The 14,010-nt window shown below is 42.2% G+C and overlaps 1 protein-coding gene across 1 annotated transcript in view; it reads right to left on the minus strand.

Moving 5' to 3' along the window:
• Window positions 1-13,391: 13,391 nt before the first annotated feature.
• Window positions 13,392-14,010, minus strand: part of LOC103926412 (chromosome unknown open reading frame, human C11orf87) — a 2,692-nt gene continuing 2,073 nt past the window's right edge. The window contains 2 exon segments of the mRNA XM_009335277.1: window positions 13,392-13,891; window positions 13,894-13,998. Of these exon segments, the coding sequence (XP_009333552.1) occupies window positions 13,392-13,891; window positions 13,894-13,998 (605 nt within the window).

The raw sequence follows: 14,010 nt of genomic DNA on the forward strand, positions 1-14,010 counted from the left end.
ACCAGTACCCCCACGTCCTTCTCGGCAGGGCTGCTCTCAATCCCTTCATCCCCCAGCCTGTATTGATACTGGGGGTTGCCTCGACCCAGGTGCAGGACCTTGCACTTGGCCTTGTTGAACCTCATGAGGTTCACACAGGCCCACTTCTCGAGCTTGTCCAGGTCCCTCTGGATGGCATCCTGTCCCTCTCGCGTGTCAACCGCACCACTCAGCTTGGTGTCATCTGCAAACTTGCTGAGGGTGCACTTGATCCCACTGCCTATGTCATTGATGAAGATATTAAACAGTACCGGTCCCAATATGGACCCCTGCAGGACGCCACTCATCACCAGTCTCCATCTGGACATTGAGCCGTTGACCGCTACCCTCTGGATGTGGGTATCACCACACCCTCACTGCAGAAAGACTTTTGAGTCTTTTAGTAACTTCTTCCTTTCCTCCAGCATGTACAGTACTTTAGCTCTTTGAATCTGACCTGCATCACTCAGGAGTTAGCAAGCAATTTCTGCATCCGTCCACAAGGTTAGCTGATGCAACAAAAATCTCGAGAGTACTTAATGCCTTTCTTCAGACTACTGAATTTAGTTCCCATGAATTTATATGTACTAACAAGTCCACTTTTATAGGACAGGTGGCCATTTTCTTCCAGTATGATGTTGGCTAATAACTTATCTCTCTGTACAACAAACCTCATGCAAAGGAAGAACACAGGTTCCTTGGGCCCAAGCAACCATGGTAACAACTTTGCATACAAACTTCAAGCCTAGCTGTACACATATACATCCCGCTGCTCTGGGAGATTTCCAAGAGCACACAGAGAGTGCCGCTAGAGGAATCTAACTTTTTAGAGGGTTACTATCTTGTTCCCACTGGTAAAATGTAAAGTTTGGTCTTTGATCTATAGAACGGGTGTTTGTGAATCCCACAATATTTTCAGCTTATGACCAACCTTAATTATAGTTGAAAACCTTAAGTCAATCCAGTGATATTGTCTTTCCCCATATTGCCTTCTTTACACATTTTTTAACTTTTCTGGTCATCTCTTGAAATGAAGTGTGCAGGAGAGGAGACTGGAATATTGTTTGAAGCAGCCTGTACCATTATGCACCTAACAGTGCTTGTCAAGCATATTGAATGTCCTTTATCAGTTGAATGTGTCATGCAGTAGTGAAGGTGTGCTATGAGAAAGCAAAGAGAAACCCTTGCCTCCGGGAAAGGCTAGCCTTGCAACAAAAATATACATAACATAAAAATGTGGAAATTCTTTTTTTTTAATTGTCAGTTTTTGTGCAATTTTCTGGAAAAAAAAAATAGTTCTTTACACAAAAAGTTTATTTTATGATGAAAAATCTATTTTGTGGATCAATAGATTGAAGGCTGAACGAAAGTGATATAAACATCTTGTCCAATCTCCTATAGAAATCCATCTGAGGAATATCATTAACCAAAAATCTTTGCATCAACCTTGTCACTTCTTTAGAAGTAATGACATTTTAAAATAATGTGTGGATTTAAACAGTTCAAATGATAAGAATCTACCATAGCCCAATTCATTATCTCTACTACCAAAAATATTCTCCATATTATACAGCATCAGCTTCTGTACTTTGTGTCGCATCAGGATATTTTATTCTATTCTAACCAATTAATCCCCATGAAAAATATCTTTCCCACATAGGACTGTGCTCAAATCGCCTTTCAGCTTTTTCTTGGGTAAGCAGAACAGATTGAGTTTTTTAGGTTCTCACTAGAATGCATGTTTCCTGCACTACCCTGTGACTGTTTTCTGAATTATTTATCAATTAAAAGAAAAATGCCAGCTTCCTTCAGTACATTACCTTGTTTCTATCTGGATACCCTAGGAAATATTCATTGATAAGCATGAATGCTATTGTCTTTCTCTTAGGAGAAACCAAAATAAAGATTACTTCTCAGCTTAAGCTGGAAGAGAATTGTTTTGATGCCACTTGCTTATACTCTTATAAATAACCAGAAGTTTCAATAACTGATGATTCTTTTTTTTGAGGACACAGATGAAAGCAGCTAGAAAAGAACAAATAACCCCAAACTTTTCTTGTAACCTCATTAACTTGAAAGTTGAATCTTGGGCTTGAAGAGGAGTCATCAGACCAAAATCTGTGTGTGAGAATTTATATATATATGTTTACAGATGATACACATACATACACATATATATATATCATACACATTTTTTATATACATATTTATATTTATATAAATGCAAAAGGCTGTGGACCATATATGGCCTCTGTCTTTGTATGCAGCCCACTAAGGAACTTTCAGCTGTGGTCATCCTTGAAAGAACAAGACTGTTGAATTTTTTCCAGCTGCACCGGGACCAACATGAGTGTCTTGGCTCTCAGAAGGGCCAATTCAAGTCCAGAATTGCTAGTCCACACCCAGTCAATCTGGAGAACCCTGAGTTTCTGCATTGTGCTTTTTACCCAGGCCTTCAAACTGGCTGCTGTTGGGCCTCTCCCTGGTCACCAAGACCAAGGTGACTGTCTTCAGAGGTGAGGAGGGAGGGGACATTGATTTGCAACAAAGCCCTAGAGACTAATGGTTTTATTTTGCAAAACCCCTTAAATCCATGGATAAAAATTGCAATTGCTAACACTACAACCACTGCACTGTTCATAGGAGGAAGGGTGAGAAGAAACCTGGACACTCTTAGACAAAATGAAATTGTCTGTAACTTTAGGAGGTTATATTACTGCATTTTATTTGTTTCTCCTCTACAGTTACAGATCCCTGTAACTTTAGCCTAGAAAGTGTCATAAAATGGCAGGCTTAATTCTAATTTTAAAAAATCTAATGAGACAATTCTATGTTCTTAAGTCTTCTTTGGAAAACAAATTTGTGTAATCTACAGGAAAAACAGTTTTCAGATATTTAACTGTAAAAAACCAGTTGAACTTCCAAATACGGCATGCCTGTTATACACTAGACCCTAAAAACTATGAGATATGCATCAGGAATATTTGTGATATAATCCAAATCCCATTGGAATGGACATAAGCTTCCCATTAACTTCAGTAAGGTTTCAGTCCAGCCCTTGATCCATTCAATGCAGTGTCAGGTCAAAAAAACCTCAGCCTGCTTTGCTGTTAGTGAGCCATAGAGACATTTTTGGAGGTTCAGCACAAGATTTTTTTGCTAAAGAGACATTGGAATAAGGGGGAAACAATGAAGGGAGGGAAGGGTAAATCTATAAAAATAGTTTATTTTGTGAGGCTAAATTCCACAGTGACCACAAACATCTCATTTATTTCAGCTGACACCTTCCAAGAAGGTACATGGTTGCATATGTAACACTTTCCCATATTTTTCCCCCAGGACACAGATTTGTTTACACTCCCAGTGCTGTGAATTTATAACTGAGGCAATGTTTGAGTTATTACATGTAATAGGAACTGTATCTTCACAGATGGCTTACCTTCTTTGCCAAAGTCTGTTTTTAACAGTGTCCTAATAACTACTGCACATGCTAATTTCATTCTGTATATTAAAAAGTATTGCCTTGAAAGGACAAACTCTTTATTTTTAGGCTACTTTTGTAATCACTGAAACAACTTCTGAAAGTATGAACTAGATTCACCAGCACTTACAAGCTGGAAATCAGCTATGACTCTCTTTCTAAAAAATGAATGCTTCTATGCCACTGGACCTGCCAGGCAGGAGACATGAATTACTGGATTAAAATCCTGTTTGTGACAGACTATAGATCATTTTGTAGCTATATGCCTCCAAATCCCCTTTTAGTCTTACAAATCTATGATTCACCTTCTGAACAAGCTCCACACAACCATCACAATTATCAAACAAACCCCTAATTTCTTGCTTCAAAAGATTACAGTCTGGAAAACCAAAGGAAACAGACAATGCCTGGGGGTTGAAGAAAGAGCATATAAACAGCACAGATGGGCTTCAAAGATATTGTTGAGTAGCATTGCCAAATCCAAACATTTCAAAACTATGAGTCAAGCACTAGAAAAGTCTTGAAATTTACTTACAATTCATGAGATGTGAAAAATAACTTATTTCAGTAACGCCTGCATTATTGTGCAGGCACATTTGCTGCCCAACTGCCTGTCAGTTGTCCTCCCCCAAAAGTTTTTGCATCCATTGGCTAATTCCAACTACGTTTGACAGAAGATCGGGGAGCTGAATGGTGTTGACTCCTTATGAGATCTGTGGGTGGCTGGGTTGGGGTTGAAGACCATGCTGGTGGCTGCACAGGGAGGAAGGCAGGGATAACTGGGACCTTGTCTGCACTGATCAATTCATACCAAGTGCAAGCACACTGGGTCAGGAGTGGGAGCTGCAGACATTGTATGCAGCTGGACACACAGGGGAGCAGGGGGATATCTGGGGAAACATGAAGGAACTCATTCAAAGGGTAGAGGGAGAAAAGCAGGCTAAGACAGCTGGACACCATGGGGTGGGAAGCAGGCTGTGGGCATTGTGGCAGTGGGGTGTGACAGTACCCAAGAGCCAGGTGAAGCTCCACAGTGACAGCAGGCTGTCTATATTTTAATCCCAGACATCCATGACATGGATATTAAGCACCAGATAGACTAAATGGGACTCATAAGCCCTTCCTCCCAAAACCGTGCTGAAGGGTTTAGTGCACCTGGATCCTTCCCCTTGCTGCTGGATGCTAATCCATTGCCCTCCCAGTGGTTATTGCTCACTTGTGACTCACTAACTCATTCACTATCCATCTGTGCAAGTGTACCACAACTTGCTTCAGAGCAAAATAAGTTAGTGAAGACCTAACACTGAATTCAAGTAAAGTGGTCTGGAAGGGTCCTGGCAGTGGACAGGAGACAGGAAGGCAAATGGAAACCTCTTCAAGCTGAGAAGTTACTCAGGCCAAGGTGCTGTGAGGTAAATCCCGGAAATTTTCCTTACCAAATCACCAGTGCTAACCCAGCAAGATCTTTGTGTTTCCAAAAGTTGTTTTTTTCCATGCCTTACATGATGGGAGGCAAGTGTTTTCTCTCCATTTCCCTGTTGACAGCTATTGCCATTGCAAGTTCACCACCTCCATCAGTCTGAAGGAGCTGAATGAGGACTGCATGCTCAGGGAATCTGAATTCCTCCTCCTGGCCCCTCACTGCAACAACTGGTGTACATCAGCGGAGAAGAAGCACAGCTCTCTGGTGGTGAAGTGCCCAGGCTATGAACAAATAGAGATTTGTCAACCTGATGTCTTTCAGAAGCACAGCTTTCTCACATGGATTATGGGGTCACATTGCTTGCTTTATTTTGACATAGTTTGAGATTCTGCTTTCCAGAACATTAGAAGAAATCTTCTGAAAAGTTCCAAAGAAGGCCTAATTGCAGCATAGCGATCTCAAGAGTTTCTCTGGAAGCTGTAATAGCTGAACTTTTCATTCATAAAAGACATTACACCCAGATCTGATAACAAAGGGATTGTGTGGTACTGTCATGTTTTCCCACTTGCAAGCATACCGGCCTAAGGAATCTGTCCTTATCTCTGCAGTATGGCTGCAGCACTATACAAACAGTAATACTAAAACCCATCTGTCACATTTCAGCTACCTTTTCCACTCCTCCGCTAGGTTCATCATCATCCCTTTACCCCAGGAGGAACTTAGAGAAGCTCTGTCAGATAAGTAATGGCCCATATAGTCAGCTCAGTTCTAGAGGTATATAAATCCGGAATAACTCAAGTGATGAGTAGAGATATTCTGAACTTACCTCACTGTAGATAGGTAAAAAGCCATGACTGTCTCAGAGTTTACATGTTTCTTGTTTTCTGTTCAAATGCAATCATTGTTTACAGATTTTTGCAGTGACCCCATATGATCATCTGGACAGTTGTCCTCCTTTACACATCACCATTGCCAGATTGAACAAGCCCTAACACGTACTGGAAGTGAAGGCTCCCCCATGCTATTGCTGAGGTCTGCCAAAAGGATGGTTTAATAGAAACTGTACTTCTATGATGAAAACAAATAGACTTTAAACAGTTCAGCTGGAGTTCATAGAGAAGCAGAGCCTCACTTACTGATTTTTTCTGGCTGAGCACTAAAATAAAAGCATATGTCTAATAGCATTCAGGACCACAAGTAAAAGAATGGATTGTGATAATCTGATTTAAAAGAAGAAAATGTGGACTGGGTAGTCAGCCATTACTAGACATTCAGTTGACCTTGTCTGTCTCACAGGTTTTACATATATATTAATACTCACATTATCACCACATCCTCTCATTTATTTAGTCTCCCCTCTGTAGTAACTGATATTTTTCCTTACAGTGCTGTTCTTGGTAGGAAAGAATGATGATTTCTCAGCAGTTTCAGCCTGTAGTCTAGGGCTGGCAGCTTAATCAGGAAATGTGATGTTGTTCCAGAGCCAATGGACCATGTTGGGAAGCGTGCCGGGATTTCTCAGACTGTTTAAAGTCCAGCGCTTTCTCAAAAGCTTCTGCCTTGTCACAGAGATTTTGATACTATATCAATATGGTTGGGCTATGGGTAAATGCGTGACAATGCTGGATCAAGATGAGGGCAAAGTCCTCCAGTATCTTTGCAGAAATCAAACCAACTGATAATTTAAAGAGAGAAATTTTCTAATGTCAGAGATAGGCTGAGCTTACCCATCGGAAAGAAGAAACAAGCCTGGTCAACATAGGCCATCCTATGGAAAGACTAACCAGACAGGCTCTCTAGTGGGGAGTCAGATCCAGGGAGAATAACAGGACACAAAGAAAGCTAAAGAAAAGCAAGCATGAGCATGTCACATGTAGGTAACCCCCAGGTGATCCTCCGTTGTCCCCCAGAGGAGCTGAGTATGGGCTGTGAGTCAAAAGACAAGAGAAATCCATGTGCCCTAGAAATACTAACTGCAGCAATCAGGAGTCTGATGACAGTGGCAAGGAATGGACAGGCAACAGGGAGTGAGATGTGGTATCATCTTGGGCATAGTCCAGGTCCCACTGAATTTGGGGAGGTTTTGCCATGAACTTCGTCAGTGATGGGATTACACCCAAGAATTGCCTTTTCCTATATTCTTATTACCTTAGTCAGCACTCTGCTCAAAACCACACAAGGCTGTTTTCTGCACTGAAAAAAAGTGTTATGAGTGATGAAATGGTAAAATAAACATTAGTTGTCTTGGCTTTCCTTCATAACAAGCATTCCACTACAACTTAAAAATTAAATTGAGCCTCTCGGTGTGACTGTTCAAGCATCTTGCCCAGCCACCCGTCTCCCAGCTGTGCAGTGCACCACTTGGACCTCGCTGCCAAATGTAAGCACTTGGATAATCCAAGCCAGGTGATTAGCATAAAGACTCTCCTAATTCATATTACGGTATCAGTATTTTCTTAATGTATATGAGGCTTGATTTATTTATTTCAGGGCTGTACATTTGCAGGTTCCATGTCTTTATTTAACAGATAAGTTATATATTGGTTACTACATAAATGGCTTGGAAGCTGAGGGCCTCACAATGTGTGAGTGACAGAGACAGGAATAAAATGTAAAGGCACTTGTTTACAATCATGAATTCATCTTCCAGAACACGTTGCTTTTATTTTATTATAGAGATAATATTTTCTCCTTCTAACCTTCTATACTTACCTCTTATTTACAGTACTCATAACTCCCTAGGATACTTTATTATTTTTAGATTACTAGATGTTTGGAAAGTTTTAACCTGTACTTTGTCAATGACTGTGTGTTAGTGCTTTTTGCAAGTCTAAACCTATAAAAGAAAGGCAATCTACCTAATCTACCTGTTATATGTGAGTTCTTTCAGAAGATTTTAGGTTAAAAATGTGCTTGATTGGGGAGGGGGGTGTCTGAAAAACAGAGAACAAAGAATTACTGTGAAACCAGCAAAACCTACAGGATTTTGTTTTGCTGTACAATGTGAAATCTTTTCCTGTTTGTATATGTGTATTTTGCAGTGCTTGCTTCAAATTCTTGGTCCTCTTTAGAAAAGTAAAATGATGAACATATATTGCTCCATTTCAAGGAAGAAAACAACAAACAAAAGCCAGTTGGAACATGGGATTATATAAATAAAGACAATTTTTACTGACAATATTCTGATCCAAATATTTATTTATTTCCTAACTCATACAAAATCGATGCTTGTGGAGGTATTGGGTTAAAAGGGATGGAAAATGAATTCTTCTAGTTATCCACAGAGAACATATAGTACCAATGAAGCAATGAAAACTTCTTTGATTTGAATAAGAAATATATTACATATAATTTACAGAAATGAGATCTAGTGTCATATAGAAAATGATGTTTTAGAGCAACGGTATCAGGCAGGAGATGGGTATTTGTCTCTGCTGTGACTGGAATGGGTCACCCTTCACCCACGTCCATCCAGTGGATGCGGAGGCTTCACTGCCACAACTCCAAACGGGAAAGCTAACTATTACCATCGCCAGGCATTTCACTCGTTTGCTTGTCAGACAGTCACCTCTCTCCTGAAGGCTCATACACCATCCAGTTTTTGCAAGTTCATAACACACTTTCTACGCTATTGAGTTTGGCTGGATTCAGACCAGAGACCTACATGTAAAAGACTAAAAACAGAAGGAGGCTCTGTTCTACTAGAAATTTATTTAGCGATCAGATGGAAAACTCGACTTCAGGGAAAAAAAGAGTTAGATACCAGAAAGAGATGAGAAAGTCAGTCCTGGATAAAAGTAGTTCTAATTTTTAACATAAATGAAAGCGTTATTAAACGTTTGTATATGAGTCATGCCAACTTCTATGTAGATGAGAAATGTAATCAAATGGTATCTAAGTCATTATAAATTTTGCTGTTTACACAAAAGTGGAAAAAGAATGTTTCCCACTTCATTTTTCATGTTTCTTATCTTGCACACTTATTAAAATGTAGGGTTTCAAGTACCCATAGAAAAAACACAAACGTGCAGAGAGAATGACCACTAGAAATAAAAAAAAGCAACTGAGTCCTATAACTAGATTTAAAATAATTCAATCCTGTCTAAAGAGTCAAATTCTTTTTCCTCCCTACGTAAAAGTTGCACTCATATTCATAACAATAGAAGAGGAAAAGCACAGTTGCTTCGAACACTGGACATAGCTTTCCAGAAACAAGATAGCAACTACTCAGAAATGCTATGGAAAACGTTAACCACATAGTAACTTGCTATTTACATTAAAGATAGTAGCCTTTAAAATTAATTTAAAATAAAAGCAAAAACCCCCCAGTTTTTAGTCATAGGACAGTTTTGCCTCTAATGTGGAGTCTCTGTTTGCTTTTTGTCCAGCATTTCTTTCAAGATATATATCTATATATACAGATATATGTCTGGGAGAGATGTATAAAAAGCTAAAACATGTCTGGATGGAGAGCCTGCAAATTTTGTCTGAGACTACATTTGCAGTAGACAAACCCCCACAGAAAAAAACGCTGGAATGACACATTTTCATGAAATGACATTCCCTGTCCATGATCCACATAGGATCCATGTAGAAACCTAAACGCCTCAGTCCGTAGAAGCAGAGCTGACAGCAGCATTGTGAGTTCCCCAGTGCCGCTAGGCTGAAGCATCCCAGCCCTCGTGGTTTCCATCCCCACAGAGGCTGCCAGGACAGGTGCAGAGCAGGGCCAGTGGTGGTGATGTGGAAAGCTGTCACCCTCCATGTGGACTACAGACAGGATCCAAGTCCCTTGGCAACCAGTGGAAGCCACTCCTGTTGATGCCAGTGGGAGCTGGATGAAGCCCCAGGGCAGCAGCAGGCTCCGAGGACGGGAGCGCAGGACGAGGCATCACCGACTCTCCGATCCAGCCCCAGCACTGCCACCGCGTTGCCCAGTGGGCTCTCAGTTCTCACTAGGACCTACAAAACAAGTCACTGCTGTCATGCTTCTTCCACGGGACGATGGCTGCACCAGACGGGAACTGTTGAGCGCCGCAGCACTTCTTATTCTGACACATGCAGGATGCTAGTGGGCAACCGGCCCCAGTTTCTTATTCAGAACCAGGAAAATCCAGCTGGAGGATGTGCCCCTTAACAGAGGAAAGACTGTCTGTTCTTCCAGCAGTCAGCGCTCAGCTGCCCGGTCTCCACCGTAACTCGCTGAAACCAGTGCAAATTCACAGGAAAAAGAATGTCTGCATCGAGAGGGTATAAATCCTTCCTTACGTACAACAATGGTACAAGCATTTACCCAGCATCTCTATCAAATATTGTAGAAAAGGTTACACAAAAATATTTAAATATATGGATACAGATACATAGATATTACACTTGCATAAAATATGTATATTCAAAACCCTTTGGGCAGTTTCACAGTTAGCTGAAAATGTATGCTTTAGAAATATGAACAATTTCCTACACTTTCCTAGTTTAAGTAGGAGGGGGGAGGGGAAAGAAGCATCAGCCTTATTAATACTGAATGCTAAGTGCAGAAGTTTAGCTGTAGCTGTAGGGGTTTGAAGCAATTGATTTGACAGAACCTCCAAGCATAAACTCTGTTTTAAAAATCCACATCTATTCCCTAGATTGCTTATTGTTTCAGGAAAATTAAAACCTACGTGTCCTGCTTGCATCAGCTAGAGCTCCTGAGACCGTTCAATTAAATCTCATAAGCTTGCAGTACTTCAAGGTAGGATTGTGTATTGGGAGTACGCATGAACCTTATTGCAGTATTTCTGTGTGATAATAAGAATTTGTAACTTCTCGTATCTCATATAATTTAACTTTAGAAATGCAAAACCTTAAATGACACCACAAGAAGCTCACAGTTCTGAGAAAATTAAAGTCAGTATGAAATTTTACTTATAGACCACATAATTTACATAGATTTACATAAATACAGAGATATTAAAATATTAAATCAAAGCTAATTAACAGAGGAGTTTTACATGATAACATGTTTTAATTCTAGTTACATTTTTGCAACTATTTTTAGTGTCATGAGATTATATAAATAATATATATACCTATATATCCATAATATATATAAAGATATATATATCTATCTCTCCGTCCTTCTATTTTTCTTCAAAACCAGGGCAATTTTATAACTGCAATGAGATGTGACAATCAGTACATTTCTGGGGAATTATTGCATGCCTTGAGTGCATAAGGCAGAAGGAAGAGTATCTGACTTCAGACACTAAAGAAGTGGAACCGTCAACCAGAAATGCACTGGCATGATTTGGAACATCTTATTGCTTTTATAAAACTCGAAATTATACACTGGGTTGTTTTCTTTTTTAAAGGCACAAAATAAAGGGGAAAGTAATATCTCTCTATTTAGTGGAGATCAAGGATCAGGAAGCTCCATTACTGTTCACTGAACACTCTTCATTGTCCTAAATCTATTCCCTGTGGTGCAATACTGTGCTGCAGTTGCAGAAGGAGGTTAAACACAAAAGTTCATGCATCCTTTATTAGGGGAAACAAAACAAAGCCAATTTCCTTGCCCAGCAACAACGAAGTAGCCATTAGCATCTGATCATACTGGCTGGCAGTGAGAGTCAGCCATCGCTCCCATGAAACTGCAATGTGCAAAACACCATTCGGTCACAGGTACGCTTGCCACACTAACCTCAGCTGGTGGAGCAGCTCCTTGAGCTGGATGACACAGTACTTGCCTAAAACGTTGGAGGCATGAATCCAAACTCAACAGCAATTTCCCGTCAGACCAGGCAGGATTGGAAAGGGGTGAAAATGGGTAACAGAAACACTGCCCTGAAACCTCTGCATTTTGGGGCTGAGGATTATGGAGCACTTCTGCCACCCTCTTTCCCCGTTTTAAATTGGTTAACGGCATTCACTCCTGGCTCAGGGCCCCAGACCTCCACTGGTGTGTGTGCCTGGCATTCTTCTAGCCTAATAGCCACCCTGGGAGGCAGAGTACAACAGAGAGGGAATAAGTGGATATGAAATATTAAAAACTGTGGACTATTACTATCTCCTCAGATCACTTTGAATGCCAGGATAGAAAGAAAAAAAAAAGAAATCCCTCAGGATCACTTTTTCTTTGCTGTATTTTTTAGATGTTAATATGCACAGTAGAGGGCTGCCTCTGCTATGATACCACACAAGATGTTTCAAAGTTTGGATATAGCACTCTGTTAAGGCACCTTCAAGTAATGGTCACTGATGTAATCACTAAGCAAAGCCGCATTTTCTGTACCCGACACTGCTTCCTTCAACACACACAGTACTAGCAGCCACTCACACCTGCCATCCACAGACAAAAAAACTCCTGGTGCTTGCTAAGGAGAAACTACACCAGCCACTTCTGAAATAAATATTTGCCAGGGTTTAAGAGCAGACATTATGCACAACTGCGTGGTTTGTTCCCCAAAAGGGGAAAGGGGAGAAAATTAAGTGTTTTCTGTCCCTAACTGTCTACTAGATTAGGAGGGTTAAAAATATATATCAGCCTAAAAAAAGTAGAAGCCAGCTCTGTACTGCTGCAGGATTCCTTGCTGGGAGGCAAAGCTGTAAACGCAGGCGTTCAGTGCGGGGTGCCTGGTGCAGAACTGGATTTGTTTCAGGACCAACAGGAGGTACAAAGATACCCTTCCCTGGGAGAGGACAGGCAAGTTACTGCACATCACCTCGCCCTGCCACACAAAACGGTACTGGGTGTGGGTTTCAGGTTTCATGGCACAGGGATGGGGATGGGGGGGGGGCATGTGAAGACAAGGGGAGCTGAGTGGAGAGGAAAGCTCGGACATCGCTCTGCGCAGACAGCTCGCTCCATCCCCCCGGACGGTGGGATGCTCAGCACTGCAGCTGGGGGGCACGGGGCCATGGGGCCAGAGGGCGCTTGCAGTTAAGCCCAGCAAGGGGTGGCCATTTCTACACAAAATAATATCCCATCCTGGAAAGGAGCAAGAGGGGTGGGACAGGGGCATAGATCCTAGCACAAAAGGAGAGACCAGGGTGGGCTGTCGCCCTGCTCTGAGGGGACAGGGGGTCCCAAGGCACCCACCAGACCTGCCTCTCCCCCCACGCTACTCAGTCACGCCCCAACCCACGCCATGCAATGGTGACACAGGGTGTAGCGGGAATCCCAAGAGAGTGGGATCGTCCCGGTCCTTGCAGTAATGATGTCCAAGGAAAAGGGATCTCCCACCCCTGACCCCCTCCTCCATGTGGATGACTTCATATTTGGTAGCTGTGTGCAGCTCCTTCTTCAGTAAAAAGACGCATCCCTTCCTCTCACAGTCAGTGAGAAACACAATGTGATCTGTCATGCGCTTGGATTGTGGGCTTGTTCGTTCATTTGAATTAGCAATGTTTTCTTCTTCTTCAGGGACTAGAATAATCACTCAGGTATTTACAAACACCGACCAGCGCCTTTGCGAGGTCTCCCCCAAAACATCATGATAAAATCACCGTCTGCAAGAGCCCCGCACCAGCTGTGTCCAAACAAGCCCGTGCTTGCTGAGAGCTCGGGGCTGCCGAGGGAGAGGGACGCTGGATCTCCGAGTCCTGGGGGTGTCTTCCCAGCTGGCTGTCTCTTCCTTGGGGTGCCTCTCCCTGCACCCCCGTCCCAGGGTGCTGGCTGCTGCTACTGCTGCTGCGGGTGCAGTGGTCCCGTTCATATTCCTCCTGAGCCTTTTGCATTTTCCGCTTCTTCATCTTCCTCTTGTGGATGTGGAAGGTGGTGAGGGAGAGGAGGATCAGGCAGAAGATGAGGGTGACCAGGACAATTAAAACCAGAGTGGATGAGAAGGACTGGAAGAGTTGACCCACTTGCGTGATGCAGGTGCTGCTGGCGTTTAAGGTGGCAGATGTCCTGTTCAGAAGACAAGGCGGCAGGGACAGCCTCAACTCCTTGTAGAGCTTGGCACTCATTGAGGAGGCTTCGGAAGATGAGGATCTTCCTCCCCTCTCTGAAGACGCCTAAATTTCAATCGGTGCCGGGCTGCTGGCAGGCGCTCGCTGGAAATGCCCGGGATGCTGCCGGCTCAGCCTCACGCTCGCTCTAAAGTGGCCG

This window comes from Pygoscelis adeliae, unplaced genomic scaffold, assembly GCF_000699105.1.
Source record: "Pygoscelis adeliae isolate BGI_AS28 unplaced genomic scaffold, ASM69910v1 Scaffold142, whole genome shotgun sequence".
NCBI lineage: Eukaryota > Metazoa > Chordata > Aves > Sphenisciformes > Spheniscidae > Pygoscelis > Pygoscelis adeliae.